This window comes from Microtus oregoni, unplaced genomic scaffold (genome assembly GCF_018167655.1).
Source record: "Microtus oregoni isolate MIOR12 unplaced genomic scaffold, Mior012 000018F_ref0000195, whole genome shotgun sequence".
Lineage (NCBI taxonomy): Eukaryota > Metazoa > Chordata > Mammalia > Rodentia > Cricetidae > Microtus > Microtus oregoni.
In genome coordinates this window covers 32,504,234-32,531,068 of record NW_024543077.1, presented here as the reverse complement: position 1 = coordinate 32,531,068, position 26,835 = coordinate 32,504,234, and the positions used below count along the sequence as shown (strand labels likewise).

The 26,835-nt window shown below is 46.9% G+C and overlaps 1 protein-coding gene across 5 annotated transcripts in view; it reads right to left on the bottom strand.

Annotated features, from left to right (window-relative positions):
* Nucleotides 1–26,835, bottom strand: part of LOC121458896 (major facilitator superfamily domain-containing protein 6-like) — a 65,142-nt gene that overhangs the window by 22,105 nt on the left and 16,202 nt on the right. For 4 of the 5 annotated variants that reach the window (XM_041668266.1, XM_041668265.1, XM_041668263.1 and 1 more), the window contains one exon: nt 23,261–24,855. In XM_041668266.1, the coding sequence (XP_041524200.1) occupies nt 23,261–24,801 (1,541 nt within the window). In that variant the 5' untranslated portion in view covers nt 24,802–24,855. Of the gene's footprint in view, nt 1–23,260; nt 24,856–26,835 lie in introns of those variants that run through there. The other variant, XM_041668267.1, reaches the window with a different exon arrangement.

Here is a 26,835-nt window from a genome sequence, read left to right as displayed (position 1 = left end):
TCTACAGGCTAGTTCCAGGATAGGCTCCAAAGCCACAGAGAAACCCTGTCTCGAAAAAAAAAAACAAAAACACACACACATCTGAGGCCCCTGGCTGGGCTTTTCAGTTATAAGATACCTCCCTTACCTCGTGTAAGTCTCTCCCGAGTAAGGCTTTCTGCCCCTCCACTTGAGAGTACCATGTGACACAAAGTCTTAGCGGCCTTGCGAGCCAGCAAGCTCTCCCTCACGACAGACAGCTAAGCCGAGGCTAGGTAATGATCTATTAGTGACTGGCGACCCTGGTGAAATGGAGCCAGACCTGCAGGACTGCTCCAGGACTGCTCCTGGTTCACACCTCAGAGCACTTGAATAGATTACACAATAGACGGTTATTATCTTAGAATTCTTAGGGCTTGGAGTTTAAGAAGAGAGGGTCAGCAGTGTTGGTTTCTTCAAACACCTTCCACCTTGACTTGTTGGTGGCTGTCTTGTCCTGTGTCACTGTGAAGCATGTCTTCTTTTTGTGCTTGTCTGAGACCTGATCATGTCTTGTAAGGACATCAGTAGCGATGGATTAGAACCCACTGGAATGGCCTCATGTTAGCTCACCACCCACTATAAAACCGCTCACTCCATATACAGTTCCTGAGGTCCTACAGGTTAGCGTCTCCGTGTAGGAATTTTCATAGCCCAGAAAAGAAATGCCTCCTCCTATGCCGGACATTGGCAACTGAAACATCAAGGGACTCCGGCCAGCTTGAGTGTGGCCAACATGGCTTTGGCAGGCCTTGCTCTTCCCCCATTCCCTCTGCCTTGCTGAAAACCATTAGCTTACATTCCGAAAGCTAGCCACCGAGGTTCATTCCATTTTCATCCACTTCCTCCTCCTGAGGCTGACTACCAAGGGCCAGCTATCAAAGTATGGGAATTCAATAGTCAAAGGCCACCCTAATTGACCTGCTCAATTAAAATTAAACAGTTCATCCTGACACAGGATTTCTGTTTGAACATTTACAAACTGCCGTTTTCCTATGTGCCACATCTGTCCCCTCTATCCAGAGGCAGCCTTTTGTCCCTCCAGGACAACTACCTCTGTCCCCTTTTCCTCATTCCCTTCTCTGTCTCTCTTTCCCTCTATCTCATCTTTGTCTCTTATTCCCTGCCCTCTGTCCCTCTGGGGCCAATAAATATCCTTTGTGATGAGAAGCTGGCCTTGAGGGTCCTGAGGCTATACATTTCCTCTCAAACCATGCAGAAAAATTCCATGGGAGGGGGATGCCTGTCTTCCTCAAGAGTCCGTCACTGCAGACTAGCCACAGACAAAGGCCCAGTGCTGGTATCCCGGACTCTGCAGCAAGGCGGAGGCCGGGTCTGTGGAGGAGGACTGTTAGCACTTTGTACGACCCAATCCAGATGTGTTTGCTCATTTACTTTATCTGGGGGACTGGTGTTTATTTTTCCACCAATTGATACAAAATGAAAGGCTTCTATCAGTAGTTCTAATTAACGCTCTTGGCTAGTGTGGGGTATGGCCGGGCACGTGGGTGCATTCATGGCATGGGCATACTTGAAGAGGCCCTTCAGTGGGTCATACAGGCCTGTAAGGAGCAAGTGTAGGAGTTGGGGAGAGAGAAGTGAGAAGGGGAGGATGGGGAGAGCTTGGGGGAATGGGACAGTTGGGATGAAGGAAGGGTGGATATGGGAGCAGGGAAGTATATATCTTAATTAAGGGAGCCATTTTAGGGTTGGCAAGAGACTTGACTCTAGAGGGGTTCCCAGGTGTCCAAGGAGATGTCCCCAGCTTGTTCCTTGGGCAGCTGAGGAGAGGGCGCCTGAACTGGCCCTATGCTATAGCCATACTGATGAATATCTTGCATATCACCATAGAACCTTTATCTGGCGATGGATGGAGATAGAGACAGAGACCCACATTGGAGCACTGGACTGAGGTCCCAAGGTCCAAATGAGGAGCAGAAGAAGGGAGAACATAAGCAAGGAAGTCAGGACCACGAAGGGTGCACCCACCCACTGAGACAGTAGGGCTGATCTATTGGGAGCTCACCAAGGCCAGCTGGACTGGGACTGATGGAGCATGTGGTCAAACCAGACTCTCTGAACGTGGCTGACAATGAGGGTTGACTGAGAAGCCAAGGACAATGGCACTGGGTTTTGATTCTACTGCATGTACTGGCTTTGAGGGAGCCTAGTCTGTTTGGATGCTCACCTTCCTAGACCTGGATGGAGTTGGGAGGACCTTGGACTTTCCACAGGGCAGGGAACCCTGACTGCTCTTTGGACTGGAGAGGGAGGGGGAGGGGAGGGGTGGGAGGGGGAGGAAAATGGGGAGGGTGGAAATTTTTAATTAAAAAAAAAGAGCAAGTGTAGTGCCTGAGGAACGACCCAGTTGGTGCAGGTACCTGCCACCAAGCCTGACTAGTGATGCTCGATCCCAGAACCTTCATGGTGGAGGGATGAGAACTGAGTCTATTAAGCTGTCCCCTGACCTCCAATATGTGTGCTCCACATGTGTTCCCCTCACCACAGACACATGTGGAACGGAGCAAAGAAAGAATGTTAAGCCAGCAGAAGTCACCTGCCAAACCTTCAGCAGGAACATCCGTTGACCATTCTGCCTGAGCCCGTACGTGGAGACATGCGTAAGACTTTGGGTACCAAGTTCCACTGAAGTTAGCTAGCTCTGGAGAAACTCAATAGGTTCCAGCTACCCTAAGCCACACACCCAGATCCCCATCGCTGGCTAGACTGACCACGGCTCTCATTTACCAGCGAAAGCTTACATCTGAGCACGTGGTAAAGAAAAGACAAAGGCAGCCATGGAGGGGAGGTCTGCTGTGATCTCCCCAAACCAAAGCGTAAAGTTAGACCCAGTGTGAACTAAGAGAAGACCAGTCTTTACTCCAGCAGCCCATTTGACAGATGAGCCAAGAGAGGGTTGAGAGGGGTCCTGCCACAAAGTCACAGCTGGATTTAACAGCCAGGTGCTGTTTCTCTACTGCAAAGTGGGTCCCCGGACCTTAGACTGGCATGTTAATGTGTTTGCACAGGACACGGCTGTGTGTTTAGCTTAAGGGAGCCGGGTGGATGTTTGTGTTGGCTTTGGAGAACCGTTGACATTTTCAACTTTCACAGATCATTGAGAAGACCAGGTAGGAGGAAAGCAGAAAAGCAAATGCCACCCGGCAGTGGTCCAAGATTCTGGATCCCAAATGCAAGCTTATGCCACAGCAAATGATGCTACGTGAGCAATCGCGTCCAGAGGCCATCTCCACGGAGGAAGATGCAGAGACCACCCCAGGCACCCAACTGAGTCAAAATGGGTGTGGTAGGTGAGGGAAGGTTCCCTGCTACCTCGGGGCCAAGTGAAGGCTGCGTCCAGACAGCTGGCTTTGAGAGACAATGCCCAGAAGTTCACTGTGCAGCTGTGTTAGAAACCAGGGAGCGGCTCCGTGCACTGCAGCCAACATGGTGGGAGAAGACGGGAGGTAGGGACAGGTCACAGAGAGCCAGGCAGAGTACTCAGCCTGCTCCTAGGTCTAATCCCCACCTCATCAACCCTTTAGGGAAGGCTGTGGGAATTCATTTCGCCAGTAGTTTGGGGGGTACCTGCCTTGGGGCGTGACTTCAGTCTGCTGCGACTTGATCTCTTGTAAGATAGAGGCGTGGTCTCTCTCGCTCTCTTGGGAGGTCAGAGCAAAAGTGAGCTTGTTGGTTGTTCACACGTGGCAGCTGCCACCTTGTCTTGTGTTCTGTGGGTTTGTGCTTTCCCTTCGAACCTTCATTTCCTTTTGAATCTCCATAATAAAGACAATTTGTAACTCTTGCATTACCTAAGGGAAGCTACTCTCTCTTCTTCTTCTCTCTCTCTCACACACAAACAGACACATACACCACACACACACACACACACGTGCATGCACACACCTCCCCCTTAAAAATCTCATCTTAATAATATGTTATAACCTTTTACCTACATTTGGAATGGATCTCTAACAAAATCTCACACAACTCAAGAATAATACAATTAGCAGCAATAACTTAGAAGAGAGTCACAGTAGTTATCAACGATTTGAATAACCACAATGAGGTCTTACCCCCACCCCCCAAAAAAGGAGATTTGGGACAAATCTGGCTTGATTTTTTTTGGCTTGCACAGAAGGTATGTCGAACCAATGTGCGTGTTACCAAGAATGCATACACAGGCATAAGAATAAAAGTTTGCCATGGCTATCTCACTACGCTGAGCCGTGAGTTCCTTTACTGTGTCCCCTAGCTGGGAGTGTGTTTGAAAACCCAGCTCGCCCCACCCAGGCCAGGCTTTCCTTCCTGACTCTATTTAGGGGCCTAGATAAGTTTCCCAGGCTGCCAGAAGAAGGTAGCTGGGTGGCTTTTCTCACTTCTGGGGCCTGAGGACCCATGGCTGTGTCTGGTGACAGTTCTTACCTAGCTGGCAAGTGGCTGCCCACTTCTTTAGAGTCTCAGAGTCTCCTTCCATTACAGAGAAAGAAGGGACCAGGAGGAAGAGACAGGGAGCAGAAGGGAAGGAGGAAACGGGCTGAATGTAAGAGGATGAAGAGGGGAGGAAGGTGGAGAGAGAGTGAACGAAGGGAGGAAGGGAGGGAGGGAGGCACCAACAAGTGTGAAAATGAGCACACGCTCCCTCACACCGCATCTGATAAGCCCTAATCCTATGTTCTCGTGATTTCATCTAAGCCTAGGAACCTGGCAGCGTCTTCATCCCGTTGGCAGCTCAGGTGTCAACAGGTGAGTTCAGGGGAGGACACAATTCTAGCCCAGGGCAGCACAGCTCTCCATCAGGAAGGTGCCTGAGACCTGAAGCTGTTCCAGACATTGCTCAGTCCAAGAAGAAAAGAAAACAGCGGTAAGAATGGACTCCATAGAGGAACTTAAAACAGAGAGCCGAGAACGGGGCTTCGAAGTCTGAAGGTTTTCAGGCACGTACAACCAACAGCCACACACACCCAGGGTCCCTAGGATGCCCCAACACAAAGTCATAAAACCATAGGCTAACGGAGAGGGTTAAGAGGTTTCTTCACAATTTTTCTTTTTAATATTTTAATGTGAAGCTCCTTGTCATAGATGAGAAGGTGAGATCACAATATCAAAGGCTGGACACACACATATTGTATATCTATTGGTTCCAAGCTGCGTCACCATGGGCATTAACCATTATAATTCTCATCTTCTAATAGACACAGCAACACCTAACTGAAGAGATTATTGGGATTACGTAAGAGCGGGCTGGTTAAGCACTTTGTATGTAAAAAGCACACAGATCGTGGTACAGGCACCCCTAGCCCTGCCCTATAGCTATATTTGATCACAATGAGAGATCATCACTATATTTTTATATTTCTCGTACGCTCTGGATTACAGGGCGATTCAGAAATCTCGATGCCACTGAAAGCAAAACAAAAAGTTTCAACTGAATTAAGAGCGCACCAAGTATCAACTTGTAGTTCACTAAAAAAAGAACCGGCAATTCGTGATTTCTCTGAAATCCAAAGAATGTAGTAAAATAGGCCTTTCTAGAACTATGACAATGTAAATACTTAAAACTACCAACCAAGCAACTGTTTTGTAAAACTCAAGAAAAGGGGCTGGAGAGAGATAGCTCGGTAAATGAAGTACCCGCCGCATAAGCATGAGTTCAAGTCCCCAGCACCCCTGAAAAAGCCAAGGGTGGTCTTGTGCATCTGTCACCCTAGCACACAGGGCTGGCAGCAGATGTCAACCCTGGCCTCACAATGCACACACACGTACATGCCCAGACACACAGGCATATACACCAACAGGGGCCCATAAACACTTCCCCACATAAACAGTTTTTAAAAGGAAGAAAAGTCAGTTAATGTCATTCCCTGCTCGAACTCAACTCCCTTCTGAAGAGCGCTGTCATTGTTACTGAGATACTCAGACCTTGCCGGCCTCCTGCCCGCCCACTTTGCTGGCTTCCTGTTCCTCACCACTCTCAAGCCGTCCACACTTCTGGATTTCCTTCTGGCCCCCAAATCTTCACGTGCAAAACCAAGTTCCACTGCCCTTTCGTCGGAGAAAGTTCCCCTCTCCCGCACCGCCTACCCACACTAAAACCACCTGCCTGCCTTCACTTCACCCTGGTTTATTTTGCTTTATATCACACATCAACAGATTAAAATAATATGTTTGCTCTTTATGGCCCACCGCAACAGAACATTAGTCCCGTGAAGCCTGTTTGTGTGTCTTATTACAGCGTTCATATGCCCACACCTAAGAAAGTGCCTGCCGGGGACTGGGTATTGATTAACAATATTTGCTCAAGAAGTGAACGTGGAACAGTCATGATACCATTTCGTGTTCCCACCTGAGCCATAGCAAATGTTATGCGTTATCTCGCCGGCTCTGGGAAATGCCACAAAGTTAGGGGCAGCTGTTGCCCCCGTTCCACCCACAGCGAACGGGAAACTTCAGAAAACCAAGGAAAGAAAAAGCAAACGGGAAGGCTGCCGTACTCCCCGACCATCTAGGACCAGCTGGAGCCAAGCTGAAGCTGATCTGTTTTACTCTTTCCCAGTCTCCTAAAGGAAAGGGAACGCCTGGTCAGGGTGGCAACCCAGGGCTGTGAACCAACACACTTTCACAGAGCATCCCAACCTCCACACGCAACCACACACACACACACACACACACACACACACACACGCACGCACACACGGTAGCACGGTCCAGAGCCATGAAACCAGGGGAGTTTAATCAAATACTCATCTTCCACTGAGAATGCCAGAGGAAAGCAAGGATCTAGTCACTGTTACCTTCTGTAGATCCTTCCGAGCATGCTTCCAGCAGAGCAAAACCTAAGCATAGCTCTTAAGATCCCAGAAATAAAAGTGGGATCTTTTATTTAAGTTAGAAAGGCTTCGCAGAGAGATATTAAAAATAAGCTTCTAGGAAAATTTCTTCTCTTCTGAATTAAATAATTGCAACCCACTAAATATTTCCATAGATAGGTGGGAATTTCATTAGCTAAATGGCGCAGGCTTTTAGTTTGTCTACTAAGAAGGCAGCAGATCGACACTGAGTCAATCAAGATAATCCAGCAGCTGTTCGGACACTGTCCAGTGATCAGCGAAGCCATAATGGATGGCACACAGACGTCACGCGGCTTTTTCACATCCTCATGGTGAAATTGACCCCCACGTCCTCTAACTCGCCCCTGTGCTAGAGACCGATCCAGGTCCTCACCCATTCTAAACAGCCGCACTACGGGCCCAGCCCCCTTTTATATATATAACTCCTATAACGACTGCTCGAATCAGGGTTGTGGGACACAGCAGAGCATAAATTATTAGGTAAAATAAATAAGACTAGATCTCATTGTTAAATAAAAAGGAAATAGATCCAGAGGCTATGATAATCCTGAAAAGCACATTTTTAATCATGTATGCTTATGCAATCTCAGGGAAACACAAAGCAATGAGCACAGTAAGCATAAAAACTTCTTAGTGGTTACCTGATATGAATGTCATATGAATGACCTTGTCTCATTAAAACACAGCTGTAATGACTTAGACACATACATGTATTTGGGTCTTCAGTAGTAGGAGGGTTATATCAATCCACTATGAGGAGACAAGCAATTCAAAATAAACAGGAAATACAAACAAAAAGAAGATACAGAGACCACTGAGCACCAAGAAATGGAAAACCAGGACCTGTTTCCCTCTTTCTTTAAAGAGGACACTGTCATACAGCATGGGTTTTCTCTGCTCCTTTTTCTTCGTCTTGTCAAAACAAATCCAAATCTCCTAAGAATTTAGAAGGCATTTTGTCTCTCTTAACTCATTATTTTTCTAACTATATTGGTATACCCACAAAGATGTTTCACTTTTAATATTTATGTTAAAACCTTCATAAATGTACTAAAGCATATATCATTCAGACATTTGCCCAATTTTGTGTTTTGAGAACCTTCAATGCTGACGTATTTAGCCTATTTAACTCTTGCACGCAATTCCTTCTGGCTATCCTGTACCAATGTCGCTGCTCTGTTTTCACTGGAAGACAAGGATAGTAAACCTATGTGCATGACCACACGTTTCTTTTGCATATGTGTAGTTGTTCCTTTACCTTAAAATGCAATTTTTTGGTCACTGGGAATGTCACTTAAGATGACCACAGACTGCTGGATGAGTCTCCGCCATGACTGTCTACACAGCAAGCATGGGGGAACAGTTCTGTTCCCACAGATCGCAAGCACAAAGAGACAGTCTTCCTTCTTGTCAGTGCACACCTTGCTGCCGCCCTGCTGTGCAGCACACAGGGTATGCCGTGCACAGGGTGTGCAACGCACAGGTTGTAGAGCTCCAGTCCCAGCACTGCGGAAGCGAGCGAGACAGGTCAGTTCCTCTGAGTGCCTCAGTCAACCCAGCTGCCGAAGGTGGAAGAGAAAGCAGAGCTAACCGAAACACTACGGGGCTCATTTTCATTCCTGAAACAGAGGCCTTTTGTTCTGAGCTACGAATAGCTCGGTTCTGAGTGCCCTCTTGCTAATAAATTAGCCCATTGGCTGGGATGGATACGCAGATATATTTCCTTGCAAAGATGCTCTTTCAAAGGATGCAAAACCTGATTACTCCCTCTCAGTTCCCAATCACAAATTCTTCCACTTTTGAGACTCCTTACAGCTTGCCAATAGCATTCTCAACTCGAAAGAACTCTTAAGAAGCTTTTCCTATGTGTGTGCGTACTGATTTGTTTGAAGGCAGAACTGGATAGGAATTTGAGAAACAGAAATCAACCCCCACAGAAATAATAACAGCTATAGGTACAGCTGTGCTGGGCGAAAGTCACTGCAGAAAGGAACGCTGATATTCACAAGGCCTGGGGAAATGACATGCAGGGAGCTGGGTTGAAAGCTCGATTGGTTAAACGCTCGCCTCAGAAGCATGGCCCGAGTCCAATTCCTGAGTTCAAAACAAAACATCAGGAACGATAACACACCTTCCCACGTGTTATCCTAGTGCTAAGGAGGCAGAGGCAGGCAGAGTCTGTGTGTCAGCAAGCCTAGCCAACTTGGGGAGTCTGTCTCAAGAAAACTGGACAGCAACCAGGGACCAGCAGCAGAGGGTGTCCTCTGACCTCTACACGCATGGGCACGTGTGCAACGTGCGTGCACGTTCTCACACACACACACACACACACACACACACACACACAGAAAGAGAGAGAGGGAGAGAGGGGGAGAGGGAGAGGGAGAGAGAGAGAGAGAGAGAGAGAGAGAGAGAGAGAGAAACAGCACTAAGGAGAATGTAAACAATTGGCTTGGTCTTTTCTTTCCTTTCCTTTTTGAGGCCTATGGTGCAGACGGCCTTACAGAGCGCGGCTCTTGTGTTTTCTGTGAGCTAACTGAGCTTGGCGAGACACGGAACAGCCAAGAGCTGTTCTCACTTTCAGTTCAAAGCTCTCCTGTTTGCACAACTAACAAAGAAGGCCTGCTGGGGACGGCCTTGTTCTGAGCCAGTCTCGTCCAACTACTCAGGTAAAAACAAAACTAAAGCTCCGAAGTCACTAACTTTGTGGGTTCTAATTAGAAAAGCTCTGATTGGCTCCATTCGATTCTCCTTTTATTAACCTACTAATAATTCCATCTCAGACCCACCCATTTGCACTGATATTTGGATACTTTATAAGTGAAAATATCCTGTTAATTTTGTGTGCCTATTACTCTCTCTCTCTCTCTCTCTCTCTCTCTCTCTCTCTCTCTCTCTTACACACACACACACACACACACACACACACAGAGTGAGGGGTCTGTTTGGTTTCTTCGGAAACAGGACTGTGTTAAGCATGGGTCTCTGGCCAATGGAGTAAAGGTGTATTCATGATCTTCCTTAGTGGCCCCCATAAGCCAGCAAGGTCCTGGGAGTCACCATATCCCTATCCCCCCAAATTCCTAGCTTCCTATACCCTTGACCTGGTTCCTTTAAGACTAGAATCAGTGCAGTCTTCCGTGATGCTCTATTGTTTACCACTGACGCTCCACCTTAGGGACAAGCCACAGATGCTGAGGAGCCAGGAACACACTCGCACCAGGAATCAAGGGCCCTGTGCTCCTCCAATCCCTAGTCCAGGCCACGCAGCCCCAGCACTGTTAGTGCTCCAGCTGCTGCAGAGTTTTCGTCTTTGGTCACTGTGGAATTCCTGCTCTGTGGCTCACTGGCTTCTTTACAAGTGGAATGCATCCCCGTCCCCCCTCTCGATTTTAGAAACATCATTGTCATTACCAAGTCTTCTTTCACAGTCAGATTCTGCTGAGCTGCCTAGACAGATTTTGCAAGTGATATAGTTTCTGTCCCTTAGAGCTACCTTTCAATGGACTAGTGTTTCCAGAACTAGAGGGAACGGTCACCAGTGGAGTGGCAGGATTCAGAACAGGAAGGTGCTTCTGGCCTGTCTTTTGCTGGACAGAATGCTCTGCCAGAGAGGCCAGAGAGGCCAGAGATGTGCAGGGTCCCCAGCTGCAGGGAGCAGGGCTCTGCCTGCCTCAGTCTGGCCCTCTGATCAGATCACACACACTTCTGTGATCATAACTCAGAGAAAATCAGACAAGGCTAAATCTTAGCGTGCTCTCGGGGAGGCCAACCTTATCACAGGCTGGGAGAATTCTGAAGATCGTGTGGGGATGGTATCCCTTCTGGAGAGTGCTCTTGTGTGTTGGGGGTTACCTAAATTTACAAAGACATTTTGAAAGATACGCACGCGTGTGTCTTTTGAACAAGTGGGGACCAGCATAACATTTTCCCTGACAATATTGTGTTCAATACAAGCTCTCTAGCTCTTCTCCCTTCTAAAGGAGAAGACTACTTTCAAGTAGCAGTTCTGCAATCTGGAGCTTAAAGAAAAACTGGTAAAACCACCTCCCTGTGCCCCACCCAGTGAGTCAATGGCCAAAGTCATAAACTCCTTCCCTACGTAGGGCTCTAAAAGAATTATTCTAGTGAAAACAACATTTCCCCCCGACTCACTCTGAAAATGGATTTTTTTTTAAAGTGGAGACCCTTTAAAAAATGAGGAATATGATCGTATGCACTAAGTCACCACAGGGAATGAGATGAGTTGCTTTCTCTGTTACGCACCAAGGATCATGCTAGTCGTGGTACCAACCGTGGAAGAATTAAAGAACCATAACTCACTCTTGTGCTCCATGGTGACAGTGGAATGTGTGTGTGTGTGTGTGTGTGTGTGTGCGTGTGTGTAATTGTACATGCATTTCTGTATGAATAAATATTGGGGTGTGTGCATATGCCAGGTTGGGTGCCCCCAACCCCACTGCATACTCCATGCTGGGTACCCCCCAATCTTTACACCAGGCTGGGTGGCTTCCAGGGGCTCTTCCTCTGCCTGTCATCGGTAGAAGATTACAGAGATGTGCTGTCATCTCTAGCTTTGTACAGGCTCTGGGGATCTGAATTCAAGTCCTCATACTTGCCCAGCAAGCTCTTGAACCCCTCTCTAAGTTCTGTCCCCACAGTTCTGAGGCGCACTAGCTAACAAAGGCCAGCAGAGCCTCCCACTCCGGTTCCCTTCACGTTCAGCACAATGTATTATTGTTTCTGAAAAAGAGAAATGTCTTAGGAAAGGCGCCTAGGGGCAACAAGATGGCTCAGCGGGCAAGGGCTTATGCCACCGAGACTGAGGGACCTGAGTTTGAAGCTTTTGTTATTGTTGTTGTTGTTATGCTTTTTTCAAGGCAGGGTTTCCCTGTAGCTTCAGAGCCTGTCTTGGAACTAGCTCTGTAGACCAGGCTGGCCTCGAACTCACAGAGATCCACCTGCCTCTGCCTCCTGAGTGCTGGGACAAAGGTGTGTGCCACCACCGCCCAGTCCCTAGCTTGATTCTCAAAGTTCACAGGTAGAAGGAAAGAACTGACTCCCTTAAGCAGTTAGGCCCCACCCACACACTTGCCCTGGTAGCCGTGCACAACCCCTAGGGAGCCTAGGACTCACAGCATTGAGTCTGCTGTTCAGTATGCAAACTGTGCAGTTCATGTATTTTCGTTAGTACCGTGATGAATTGGAGATAACTGACTAGGGGTAGCAGATGGGCCAGCAGGCACTTGCTGTACAAGCTAAGGGGCCTGAGCTCAATTCCTGGGACCCCAGAAAATGGGGAAAGAGAGAACTGACTCCGAAAAGTCTTCTCTGCTCCACACATGCCTGCAGTAGTAAGTAGATGCAATCCCTACACGAGCATCCCGTGAATACGCACACAGCCGCCCCTTCTGCCTCCCCATCTCGGCTCTCCACCTGAGTCCACACTAAATGCTCCTGAGACTCCCTCTGATTCCTCTGTGAGGACTGCTACTCGGCCTTATAAAACTGCAGCTCAGGGCTAGAGAGATGGCTCAGTGGTTAAGAGCACTGCCTGCTCTTCCAAAGGTCCTGAGTTCAATTCCCAGCAACCACATGGTGGCTCACAACCATCTGTAATGAGGTCTGGTGCCCTCTTCTGGACTGCAGGCATGCAAGCAGACAGAATATTGTAAACATCCAATAGCTAGGCAGGAGAAAGGACAGGTGGGGCTGGAGGGCAGAGAGAATAAGTAGGAGGAGACATCAGGGAGAAGGAGAAAAAAGAGAATGAGAAGAAAAAAGGGGGGTATGCCTGGGGCAAAAAGTCAGGCAGCTGACAGACAGACAGACATGAGAAACAGTGAAAGTAAGATACACAGAAGGGAAGAAAAGCAAAAGGTTCAAGGCAAAGGGTAGATAAAGAGAAACAGGTTAAGTTAAAAAAAAAAATCTAGTCAGAAACAAGCCTAAGGCAGCCAAGTATTCAGAGCTAATAATACGTCTCTGTGTCTTGATTTGTGAGCTGGTTGGTGGCCCCAAAAGAAGAAGTCTGATACACAGTTAGATAAGGCATTGACCCAGGACAGAAACCAAGGCAGGCTCCAAGGCAGAAGGCTTTAAACGAGGGACCTGAACGATTTGATTTCTAAATCTATTTCATCTATAGCATGTGAGTTACTTTATCTAAATCTAATGTAAAATGGGGAAACAATAATGTCGCTTTCACCCACTGTGTGATTTTACAAGAAAAGCTTAGATTTTTAATCATTGGAAAAAGAATTTAAAATAGCACACTACCCATGGTCCTTAAGAAACTGCTGCTTCTGGCTGCTTGTCACACCCAAATACTCCAAAACTAAAACCGCTAAAAATGCATACCAACACGAACATTTAACAGAAATTTTGACTGAGGAGCCAGTTTGAAGACTTAGATTATGACTTCACACTTTTTTCCTCTGGAACGTCACCACGCTTTTTCCACGGTGGAACCGGAAACTGTGAGAAGCGATTGTGGGAAACGGAGGCTTCTAGGGCCGTAGTCTCCTTTACACAGAGGGCAAAGGGTACAGCCATTTTGCCTACAATCCACCTTCCTGAGATCTTGGGAGTAAAGTTCTCACTCCCTGCCACAGAATACTCTCTCACGTCACAGCCTCGGCACTGGTACCAACAGCCCAGAGAGACTGGGGCTCCGGCTGAATTGTATCCTTGCCTTCTGTGTGACACCCGTCAGTGACACAGAAAACCCTGGCAGAGGAAGCTGGGAATTGCTCCACCTTTGCTAAGGCAGCATACCTTATTTCACTAACTAGAACACATCCAGGAATCGCCAAAGGCAAAAGTGCTTTATCATTTGAGAGTGATTAACTTTATCTAGACTAGAACGGTCTCTGCGGCCTTCTCATGATGTCTAAAAATCACAAATTCTGAGCTGGGGAGATGGTTCAGTTGGTAATGTGCTTGCTGAGTTTGGTCCCCCAAACCCCATAAGGTGTGATGGTACCCCAGTGCTGGCAAGGGAGAGACGGCTCCCTGGGACCCATGGCAAGCCAGTCTAGCCTAGGTCTAGGTCACTGAGAGACCCTGTCTTCCCCACGAGGTGAAGGCATCTGAGGAAGGAAATCTGAAGCTGTCTTCTACATGCCTGTGTGTACACACCAGCAAACACAAACATAGGCAAACACACACACACGCACACACACACACACACACGCACACTCACACACACACCACACATACAAACACACAGACATACACACACCATACATACAAACACATACACACATACCACACATACACACACACACATACTTACACACACACCACACATACAAACACACAGACATACACACACCATACATACAAACACACATACACACATACCACACATACAAACACACACACACACACTCACTCACACATACGCAACACACACAAGGCTATGCCAGTCACTGCTCTCTCTGCCAGTTCAATATAGTTGCTCTTCGTCTGGCAATCTACAGCCACCATACATTGGTAGGAAAAGAGAATTTATATTTGACCAAGATGTTTGAAGAGGATGTAAGCTGTTGGGGAAACCCCATCCACCATGACTCTGCCAATTCCTTCAACTCCACGCTGCTGATCTTATAGTATCATCTGCATTTTGATTAGCGCCAACAGGCCATGGAGTAATGAGAAAGTTAACAGAAGAAAGGCAAATAAATTATTAAAAGTTAGCTGAACTCCTTGACTATACCAGTCACTGCCGTGCGAAACCATCTTGTCCCTTCTGGCCTTCATAAAACATTTTCATTAGACGGGCCCGAGCTCCATGCCCATCAGCAGGGGACACAACAGGCAGAAATTTTTCCTAACTTGCCAAATACTGTCAGGGTCACGTGGCCGCTCCGGGATGAGCTGGGCCGCCTGACTCAGCTGGTGTTAGCGTCTGCTATGAAGCAATGTTTCATAAACCAGGCCACTGGCTCTCAGTGTGGTATTGGAGGGTGGTTGAAGGGTAACTCCTTCTGAAGCCAGATGTGGAAGCAAGCTACCTAAACTCCACAGCACCGTCCCCAAATACTACATACTGACACCAGAAGCCACAGACCAACTCCTCAGTGCCGTCACAAGTTTGCAATGCTGTCTTGGAAAGAACGGTCATTAGTTTTCCACGGCCTACTGCTTCTGTGAGCCCACAAGACTTTCTTAGTGATCTTATCTCTTCTTCTGGTTTAAACTGGCCCAGATCTGCAAGCCCAAGATTACAGTAGTCAACTTTGTGCTACACATCGCCCTGGAGAATATCCCAACTTCAAATTAAACCTATTGCTAAAGTCATGTCATGAGGTGGCACCTTTTCCTCAACTCTACCCCTTTCTGGAGTTCCCTTTACAGAACCACCACAGCCCACTTGGACACACCGGGTCTGTAACCTCCTACCTACTGACCCAGCCTGTCAAAGTCACCTTCACAAAGCCTGCCTCTCAATTTCAGCAGCAGCTGCTTCTGTAATCCAAACAGTTCCCACCTCTCATAGGGATTCTTCCAGAAACTTTCCAGCAGGCTCCCAGCTTCAGAGTTTGCTGAAGTCCCCACGAGTCAGTGGCCATCCCACGTGAAAGCGGAGACCTTGCTTGCCTCGAACCTTGCTAGGATCCCTATCTGCCTCCAGAGAAAGTTTCCATTGCTCGTACCAGCCTCTGTTTGACCTTCAGTAGCCTCCTCAGTCCATTTAGCACCAATTAATCTGCATCCAATTGACCTGCGATTCTCAAGGCCCCGGTAATTATTCAGCCAAATTGTACAATTACACTGGATTCTCTAGTGTAAAACGACACAATTTCAAACATACTTAGGTCTTTTCAAATATTTTGCTGTGACCAGACATTTAATAAATGTATCATATTTCTTAATTTTGGGGGTTGGCACGCACATGCACTAACTGTGTGTGTGAAGGGCAAAGGACAATTTGCAGGAATCAATTCTCTCCCTAAATGTAAGTTCTGGCGCTTGGCCTTAGTTGTCAGGCTTGGTGGCGGACACTTAGCTGCTGAGCTGTCCTGCGAGCCCACAAGTGTTTTTTTGTTTGTTTTTATTTTAAAGAACTTCTCCTTTAACTTAGAAGGGAAATGGAAGTTGTTTAAGGTCCACCATTGTCTTGCTTTTTGAGTAAGAAGTGATTTAGTTAGGCTTGGTGACACACGCCTTGAATCCCAGCATTCGGGAAGCAGAGGCAGCAGGTCTGGGTGAGTCTGAGGCCAGCCTAGTGTACAGACAGAGTTCTAGGCCAGCCAGGGCCACACAGGGAGGCCTTTTCTGGGTGGGAATACAAGAAGGAAGTTGGACTCTCATTCTTCCCTGGGCTGTGAAGCTGCTGGATATGCCAGTGTCTAATCCCAGGAACAGGCACTAATCTGCCTGAATCCGAGTATTTAGGTAGAGAGGTAGAGGAAGAAAATGGAGAAGCCCAAAGACGTGGTTGCTGTGAGCAGCCCTACGTGACCAGGCGAAGGAAGGGCAGAAATGGTCCACAGAGCAGATGACCAGGTGGAACACAGGAGGGCAGAGCTCTCTGGAGTTGTAAAGGCCCCTAGGGTTCAGAGGAAGACGGTGGAATAACTCACTAGGGAGGCAATTTCTCTGACTACCAATTAGCACAGCATGTGTGGAAAATACTGCGGGCTAGGAGAGGACCACTTGGGAGGATGAAGAAGCAGTCTCCAAAGGTCGTACCACCATGCTACACATCTGGGAAGGCAGGAAAATGTCTTGGATCTTTCCCTCTCTCCCTGTTACCCATGTGTCCCGTGCGCCCAGCTTTTCTTAACCGTGGCTACACAGGGAAATCCTCTAGGGACTTTGGAGAGCTCGCGCACACACACTGGAGTCTGACGTCACTAACCTGGGTGCATCCTGGGGATGGGGAGCTATAAATGCCCTCTTAGTGAGTCTGTTGGTGGAGAACCAACACATTCACTGAACTCCACAGAAGCCCCACATCACAGGAAGCATTGCCTAGGGAACGGGTGCTCTTCAGAGGCATCAGGTGGAGGACCACACAGAGATGGATAGAAACAAGGAAAAAGATGGGAAGTAAACAGCCAAACCTAGACCTGCTCATGGAGAGGTCATGTCGCCTCTTCTAGACTGTTCCTACAGTGAGCACAGTGCACTGTGTGTCCTTCCCAGGGTCGTCCACCAGGTGCAGGCTTGCACCTTCCTACCTGTCCTGGCTCTTTGTGCAGGAGCTTGGAGCTTCTCTTTCTATCTGTGTCATCTCTCTCAAACTGACTGGCTAGCCTGTGGGATATGTACCTAGTATTAGGTAGTAGCACATTGAAAACAATAGGTAATATTTTCTTCCCTCTAGATAATATTGCATGGCAGAACTGACCTTAAATATGAGAATTTTGGGACAATATGATTGAGTAGATTTTCATATATCCCTTAAAATGGAAATAAATTTAAATAGACTAATATAAGTGATGGCCAAACATTGGGTAACAATGGCTTATAAATTTACAATGATATTACTGTGATTTCTTTGGTCATCAGTGTTCAAATGTTCATCAAGGTGAACATTCTCTTAAGGTGTATTTATAGCTTCAACTCCAGTGAGCCATCCTTACATACGTGGGATTAGAAACATATTCACAGCAAATTCCAAAGTCTTTTGATTTCAAATTAAAAAAAGGAATGGACTTTTTAGGGCAAATATTAAGAATCATCCTATTCGCCTGTGACGAAGCTACCTTCCGAAGAAGGATGGAACCCAAGGTCACAGTCTGGGCCTCTCTGTCTGTGTTAGACTGTTGGGGATGGAACCCAAGGTCACAGTCTGGGCCTCTGTGTGTGTGTTAGACTGTTGAGTTTTCCTTTGAAACACTGTACACAGCTTTGGAACTTTTTAATTACCAAGTGGTTTAAAAGTAGATAGTTTCTTTTTTTACAAAAATGTTCTTGTGAGAATTCTCCTTCATTATGAAACTCTATAAATAATTTATGACAAGAGGACTGGAGAGACAGCTGGGTCATCGGTACAATACCTGCAAGTACATCTCATCCCCAGAACCCACGGAAAAAAACAGGCACGGCAGTGCCTGCTTGTAATTCCGGCAACGGGGAGACAGACGCACGTCAATCCCGGGGCCTCTCTGGCCTGCCAGACCAATTCCTCGTAAATTCCAGGTCAGACACAGACCCTGTTTAAAAAACAGGGTGAGGGAGGGGAAGTGGGGGGATGGGGTAGGGAAATGGGAGGAGGTGGAAATTTTTAATAATAATAAAAAGAAAGAAAGAAAGAAAGAAAGAAAGAAAGAAAACAGGGTGAGCTGGCATGGTGGCATCTGCCTCTCATCTTAGCACTGAGGAGGGGGAGGCAGATGCATTTATGTCCATAGCCAGAGCTACATAGTGAGTTCTTGCTTCCCTACCCAGAGAGAGAGAGAGAGAGAGAGAGAGAGAGAGAGAGAGAGAGAGAGAAGAAAACCAGTGTGGATGGCAGCTAACATAGTCTCCACATCTAAGCAAACACACTTACATATAGGCCACACACAAAGATCAAAGTGCCTGGAAACATACCAGGAACATAGATTTATGATTCTATATAAAGCCTAGAATTCTTTGAAAGGTCATTTCCTAGGCTTTTTCATGTCTGACCCTCTCAATGAGAAGTTGAAGCATGCATTTCAATCCCGCATCTTGACAGTCATCACCTGACTGGGCCCTCCACATTGTCACCAACAGAACCAGCCCTGTCTCTGAGGACCAGTGTGGACGTTTTCATCAGTAATGTGTTCTGTGTATCTGGGTTTGATGTGTGTGAGCGGGCGAATGCTCATGCATGCAGATGCAGATGCACGCATGCTATGTATGTGTGGAAAGGTCCGAGGACAACCTTAGGTGCCCGGCGTCACCAACCACCTTGTTTGGAACAGCATCTCTTTCTTTTCCATGCTCTGTACTCCAGGCTAGCTGGCTTGGGAGCCCCCAAGAATTCGTCTCTCAGCCCCTCCTCCCATCTCCCTGTAATAGTGCTGGGATTACAGACACACACAACAACAACATCCCGATTACATGTGGGTTCTAGGAATTCAAACTCAGGTCCTGGTGCTCGCACGAAAAGCAACTCTTACCTGTCGTGTGGTATTTTGATGGTATTCTGACGATGAAGTTTTCTTTGAATCAGAGAGCGGAGCTAGCGGCTAGCTGACCAAAATTAACCATAGAGGTTTTGGAGGACTGAGGGCAGATAGAGAGACAGGAAGTAGTAGAACGGGGCTTAGAGAGGGTTCCAGCCTTTTGGATGAGGGAACAGCAGAGACCGGAGGTCACTGGTTGCTTCTCCGCTGCTTCTCTGATCATTCAGGTTCTTACCCTGATATCTGACTCCTGAGTTTTTAATTGTTAAATCATAATTAAATAAATGCATCATTTACCCACTGATCTATCCTCAAGTTTCTTCAATATTTTAATGGGCAGAATTTAAAAGCAAAATGGGGGTAATGACCCGATATTGATGGAATCCTCCTCAAAGCTCTGGAGAGCAACTATGAGACGACAGGAGCCACCTCCTCTGCTACCTTGTTCAGCAAGAAAAGGAAGATGTTCTTAGTAATTAAAACCATAAAATTAACATTATATGAACTGTGGATTTCTAAGTAGCTACTAATTCTACTAAGAATGGAATAATATAAGTGTAAGTTCATTTAATTACCCAAAGTCATAGTGAACTGAGCAGAATGTTGTTGCAGAAGGTATATATCTAAGGCCTGAGGGTATCGCTCAGTGGTAGAGGGCTTACCCAGCACGCATGGGGTACTGAGCTCAATCCCCAGTACTAGAAAATAAACAAACGAAAAAACTAAAAAGGAAATAAATATTTCATATAGACAGACATCTTTTTCTAGATGTAAGAAGGGCCTGGTACAGCTATTTTTAAATGTGTGTATACTTTATACTGTTTTCAACTATGTGATTGGCTGATTAAATTATTCTGTCTGGAAATTCCACTCGTTGTTGACACCTAACTAGACATGCCTTCGGAATAAAATGCTGACTCAAGAGATGCTTTGCGGCGGGGCTCACTCCCACACCAAGGCTTCAGAGACCAGATTCGTCAAGGGCAATGCGCTAGGCATGGCTTGTACAAGGTACAGAGGGGGCCTCATCCCCACTATTTAGGTGACTTTCTGAACGCTTGTAGTACTTCACCCACAGGAACGCTAGGTCTGGAAGCCATCTACGCAGTGCCTGGCTTTCAGTGACAAGGGGAGGTCAAAGACGTGAGAAAGGGAACGAGCAGGGACACAACCTCACAAAGAAAATCAAACAGGGAAAAATATTCACACAGACAGGAGGTGGGAAGGGGGAGGGGGAAGCGTGATTCTCACTGAAACATTAAACAAGAAAACACTTTCTCCAGTTTGAAAAGAAGAAACGCCATTGTTATCCAAGCTTTCCCATGGTCTGCTCCTTCGTGATTTCATATTTGAACAGCGTATTTGATATTGCATTTTGCAATATTGTCGTATTTTGTAATTTCGTATGGCAGTGGCAAATCTGAAGGTTATCACAGACACGCAACACACAGGTGTTGTTAGTGAGGTCGGCTTAGTAGTTTATGGACAAGATCCGTCACGCTTCTCTACAGGGTGAGTGTTACTATCGTCCACACCATGTTTTTGAGCAGGGAAGACTAGGATATGAGGCGTTATTCAATCTGCCTTTACAGAAACGTTAATGGTAGCAAACACTACACTACAGGGAAAGTAGGCGGTTTATTTTATCTTAATTAAAAGGATAACATAAGAAATTTTGGGCAAAAGGAAGATGTTTAAACAATCCATGTCATTAAGGCATACAGAACTTCAAAATTTAAGGTAATTGGGGGAAATATTATATAAATATCTCTCCCATGTAATGTCATGGATGAGAAGACTGTAGTATAACAGTTGTTTTTTTTCTCCATTTCTTTCTTTTTTGTTTATTTTCCTGGCAGTTCTAAGGATCAAGACTCCCAGTCACAAGGGCTCTATCACTGAGCTATCTACCTAGCCCCTGGCTTCGTTATATGCCATATTCCCTTGCTCTATGTCAGTAAGTGTAGGAAGAGAAGGCCTACAAGGCTGAGAGAAGAGCCAGCCTAGAGTCTGCCTGGGAGCCTAGAAACAGGCTGTCAGAAGTCCTGATTGTGCCTCGCCAATGAGGTGAACCACGCCATGTCAACAGGTTGGAACACAGCTGGATGCTGGGAGGAGGGGATGTAAGGCTCCCCCCACTGCTGAATAAACAAGTCTGTGTTTGCCTTCCATCTCACTCCTGATGTCTGTGCCATCGATGCTGTGCCTTCTCGGCCCCTCTCCCGAGGGAGCCATTAGGTACCAGCAACATCTGGAGCCTGAGCATGCACAGTGCTGGACAGCGCCCCAAGACTGTGTATTTCTGGGAAAAGGCCACTCAAGGCTGTGTGGCTTTCCATCCCTTCAGCAGGAACATGATGGGACCCCCTTTCTTTTGTGTTGTCTGTCATGTTTATTTTTGTCTGCCTGTCCAGTTAGGAAGGCACATTTTTTTTTCTATTGTGGTTTGTCTAGCGCTGCCACATAAGGACTGACCCCCGCTCCCCCAGGAGGTGAAACTGAGGCTCGACTCCCACACCCTGCCCTTGTCCAGAGACACAGTGTGGGCACACAGTCATGGCCTAAGAAACCACAGAAGTCCCCCCACTAAGTGTAAAACCTGAAGGTCCAACACAATTTTCCACCCCTGTTGATTGCCATCTTCTCTCTGTCTGTTGCTCACTTGCTATCTCCCTCTACAAAATGGGTAGCTTCTCCTGCCATGTCTGATCTCTCTACAGCATCCAATAGGGAAAAGGCAGATGGTTTAGGCCCCTTGAAACCTGCTGAGTAGAGTGCAGCCACAGTTAAGACTGCACATACCATGTCCCAGTCAGCTCCACTCCTGTTATGGGATGCTGTACCTCCGCCGTGGTACCCTTGGAGTGAAGTGCCCCAATGTTCACCTGCCTCTGAAGGCTGTAATTCCCTCATGCTGCAGTATGACCCCAGCCACTGCAGCCCTCCCCAGACCCAGCGATGTTCAAGCAGAAGATCAGACTCGCACAAACCTCTAATGGATGTTCCAGTGACCCTTAACATGCTCACTGGATGACTTTGTCCATCCCGTCCAACAGGCACAGATTGGCCATCAAGCCTACTACCAACAGGTTTCTGACCTGGCCTTCAAGGCTCCTGAGGCATGCACCCCGTGGGACCCTTCATCTTACTTCCACAATCTTATTCAACAGCCAGGGGAACATTTTACTGAAAAGTTTGGTAGACTATAAAAAGATTGCTTGATCCCTCCTGGATGCTCACATATGCCGTAATTGGCAGCATGGTATTATTAATCCTTATTATCTTTACATGCTTTCTGAAGCATATTCAATAGCAGCAGGCAGCAATTAAGGCGACTCTTCAGGTATTAAGGACCCTTAGATATCCCTCTCACAGTCCTCTGCAGGAGGTTATGCATGTCTGGTTGCCTGAAATTCAAAAGGCTACTGCCTAGTCCCCAACCCTGGCAACTCTCCAGGAACAAGTGCTCTTTGAGATCGGTAGTCAAGATGGGTAAGAACTTGTTCAGCGGGTCAACCTAAGACAGGCACAGTTCAGTTGCTGAGCCCTCCTAAGGCGGGGTCTGAGCAAAGAACTTTGGCTCCCACTAAGCACCCATGTAATAAAAATGGGTGGATATGTAGAAAGATAATACGTACATGACCAAGAGATAAACCAACCTAGGGTCTGCCTGAGGGTCTAGCAACAGGGACCGTCAGAAGTCCTGATTAATGTCTAGCTATTGCAACCACACAATGTCAATGGATCGGAATGCAGCCTGGATGCTGGGAAGAGTATATAAGGCTCTTCCCATTGCTGAATAAACAAGATTTCTGCTTGCCTTTTTCCTGACTCCTATTGTCTATGTCATTAATACCGCGCCTTCTCACCTCCTACCACAAGGGAGCCGTCAGAACCCAGAAACAAGTAAATATTTGAGAATATAAAAAGGCTGGAGAAAACCAATCACTTTGCCCACTAAAGTCATCCTTTGTAATTAACACAGAAAGCAGGCACTCAAGGTCCACAGATTAGGGTTCATCAAGTTGAGGCTCCCACAGAGTCCCTTAGTATGGAGCTGTGTAGCCTTTATGACTTTTGGTGGTTGTGGCCTCTTTTTTGTTTCTTGGATAATCCAGCTAAATCTATGCCTCACTTCCTTTATTCTTATTTGAAGGAAGAGGAGCAGCAGCAAGCTCCAACCTCACCTAGGCCCAGTCAGAACATAAACCCTGGAAGTATTAAGGACAAAAACAATGGGAAAGCCAGTCTCTGAGGAGCAGCCAATAGGAAGCATTCTCTTACCTGATGTGGCCAATCAGCTCAATGAGCTTGTGGCTGAAGAAGTAAGCCGTCAACTCGGACACGTGACTCAGGACCGAACAGACCCCAAAGAGGGTTGTGGTTCCATTCAGATCTTCCAGATGCCAGTAGAGAAAGGTGAACACAAAGCCATATCCAAAGCCCATGAACCAGGCGACAAATAGCACTGAGCCATACTGCACACTGCACAGCAGCTTGATCAAGTCCCAGAAGTTGAAGGCCTGTGAGTGGGACGTCCCAGTCGGGGTCTCCTCGGATGACTCTGTGGAGTTGTCCCTCTCCACCTGTGGGATCTCCACCTCTTTCCCCTTACTGTCGCCGTTTTTGAAGTGGTTGTAGCGGAACCGGAACTGCGTGGCCACGATCAGGGCCATGGTCATGAGGACTCCAAAGACGATGAAGACGATCTGGTAGTTCCGGTACTCGGGGGGCTTGCACCCCTTCCCGTCAATGAACACATCTATGTGGGTGTAGTCAATGCCGATGCCCACAGACAGCATGGCCAAGCCCCAGCCCAGGGAGCCCCACATGCGCTGCAGCCCATAGCGATCTCGGTGTTTCCCCAGGTACTGGAGGGTTACTGTGTCTACAATCGTGACCGAAGAGGCACTAAAAAATTCTCCGATTATGACAACCACCAAGATAACCAAGAATATCGCCTCAACTTCTTGCTGGTCATAAACGAGGGACACTTGGTCCGATGGTAACGATTTGGTGGTGGTAAAGACAACAACCGTGGTTGTCTCCGTGGTGTTTCCTGTCGGGGTAGGAGTCACTGCGCTTGCATTCGAAATCAAGTCCGTAACACGGTGGGTAGCTTCCTCTGTCTGGGGCTGTAGCATGGGTTCGCTGGTCAAGGTCAAAGCCGTTGAGAAGAGAGCTGTGTCTGAGACGTTGGGCTCTTTTTCAGACGGCGATAGCAGTTCCCTTTTCTCGCGCGATTTTGGTGCTGTAGTAAAGAAAGCGGTGGAGGAATTCATTGGCAGGATGGTTACTAGGTGACTTACGTTGGTGGGGTGAGCTGTGGGGGGAATCTTTGGTATACATCTCAAGGTAGCAGGTTTGACAAATCCAATGCCCAGGTTGAATAAAACCCAACACAAAAGCGAGAAGAGGAGGACAATCTTGCCCTTTCTGAAACGGTCCGCAACTACGCCCCAAAAGGGGGCGCTGCAGAATTCAATGAAGTATCGAATACCCACCAAGAGTCCGCTCTGGCTGGGTGACATTCCCAGCTGTTTATAATACACGGGCAGGAGTGGGTACAGAGAGCCATAGGCGGAGTAAAAGAAAAAATAGAACACCTTGGAAATGAGAAGGTCATTGTTTATCTTCACACAGTGTTTCTCGATCCAGTCTATTTCCTCCTCCGGAATGGCAGAAGTCTCTGTGGAGGAGGGTGTCTCGTTGGAAGGTGGCTCTGTTTCCCTACAGATGCCATTGAAGGGATCAGCAAGGACATACTTCCTCTTCTGCTCCTCTTCGTCATCAGTTAGGATAGCAACTTTATCATCTGCAGCCATGGCTTACCACTCCCATCGGGGTCTGAGACCTTCGGAATCCTGACCCACGGTGACCTATAAATAGAAATGTAAGACATTTAGTGAGGGAAATCATTAGAGCATCCCCTTGCCTAGAAATGAGGCAATCACAACTGTGGAGAAAGTTCTTATCACCTACCATGCTGGCCAAGAAAACCGCTTTAAAATATTAAATGCGATCCAAGAAATGGCTCAATAGTTAAATGCATTTTCTGTTCTTAGAGAGGACCCAGGTTCAGTTTTCAGCACCAGGGTCATGTGACTCACAACCCTTCCAACTATCTTTAACTCCAGCTCTGGGACTCTGACGCCCTCTACTGGCCTCCACACACACAAGCACATACATACATCCACATATATAGCCAGATGTGTGCACACTGGAGAGACACATACACATAAATAAAGATAACGTAAGTCTCCTTTGAAAATTGAGTACTCTTGCGGGCACCGTTTGGAGCTGGTGGCTGGCAAGGCATCCGGTATGGAAGCAGCCTTGCCATCACTTACACTACACACAATGCTCTCAAACATCATGTCAGGAGTGAGTTTAAGAGATTAGAACCCCAAACAGGCACCATCTATTAAGGGCTTCCATATAGCTCCATGGTAGAGCATTTGACTACTGTATGTGAGACCTTGGCTTTGGTCCCCTGCAAGACATACATATAGGAATAGATGTGGTTTTAACCTTCTAGTAGTTTACAAAAGAAAAAAAAATTATTGAGCTCTTACTACACCCGGTAACAGTTAAAGACTTTTATGTGTGTTAATTCACACTCATTACAACATGCTTACTGCTTTGTCCACTTTACAGATAAGAAAAAATGAGGCCTGAAAGGTTAACTAAGAAGTGTCAGAGCCTGGATTTGAACCCTACCTTATAGAGTCAGTACATATACTGTCATACAATCCTGGGAGCATACAACCTGCAGCCTATGGGCTACGTGTGTTCCGGGATAGCTATGGATGTAGCCCAACACATGTGTTAATAACAGGGTCATGCTACGGTGTCCAAAGCTTGGACACTTCCACCACCAGAATATCAAATACCACACGTTACATAATAAATCAAAAGAGAAGGGTGTTTCTTTATATGAAAGATTAGCAATACGTCAATGGTAGAAGTTTATAGTGATCATGCCACGTTCTATAGTTTTCTGTTACTTTATTACAGAAATGATTAAGAAGTCAAAAGATTGGGCTTACACCAAACTTGGCGCCCTCCAGTTGCACAGCCTGGTGCTAAAAGGGGTGCTCCTTCCATTCATTTCATGTCCCTTAACTTTCTCCGGCAGCAAGAAACATCACCTCCACTTGCCGCCCCAAGTGATGCTCCTACCTTTTTTCCCAATATGAATTGACATTCATTAAAAAAAAAATTCCAGAATCAGGTGCATGTAAACAGCTTTAGATCTCTACAAAGCTCCTAGATAAACAATAGAAACTTTTTTTTTCTTTAAGACAGCATCTCGCTAGGTAGAACTTGCTCTGTAGACCGGGCTGGAACTCTGAATTAAAGGTACACCATTGCAAGCAGTTGCCGTGACTCCCTGACGGCAGAGTTTAACCCCAAACCCTGCTTTTTCCATCACAGGTCCCTTTGCAGGAGAAACACCTCCAAAACCGTTGGCCTTCGGGGCTTTCTGGTATTGTTGATCAAGACACGCCTTGTCCCATCAGTGACTATGGCTCTTCCTGGCAGCATGAAGAACCATACACTTGCCAATCCTGCGAGCTTTGTAAGCCTGATCTTAAGAGCTAATTTCTGGGTCTTGCCTGCCCCTGCCCTTTTGTGGTACTGGGGACAGAATCCGGGGCTTTGGACATGCTTGGCAAGGACTTTTTCACTGGGCTACAGTCCCAGCCCTGACCTTTTTCATCTTAGTAGCAAAAGAAAAAGTTTTGCTTTTTTCTCAGATAAAGACCTCTTACTGCCTGGCTATGACAGACTATCTTCAAGGCAGTGTTGTTATTTTTCTTTGGCTCTTAAAATCTTCTCCTCTTCAGCTCAGCAGC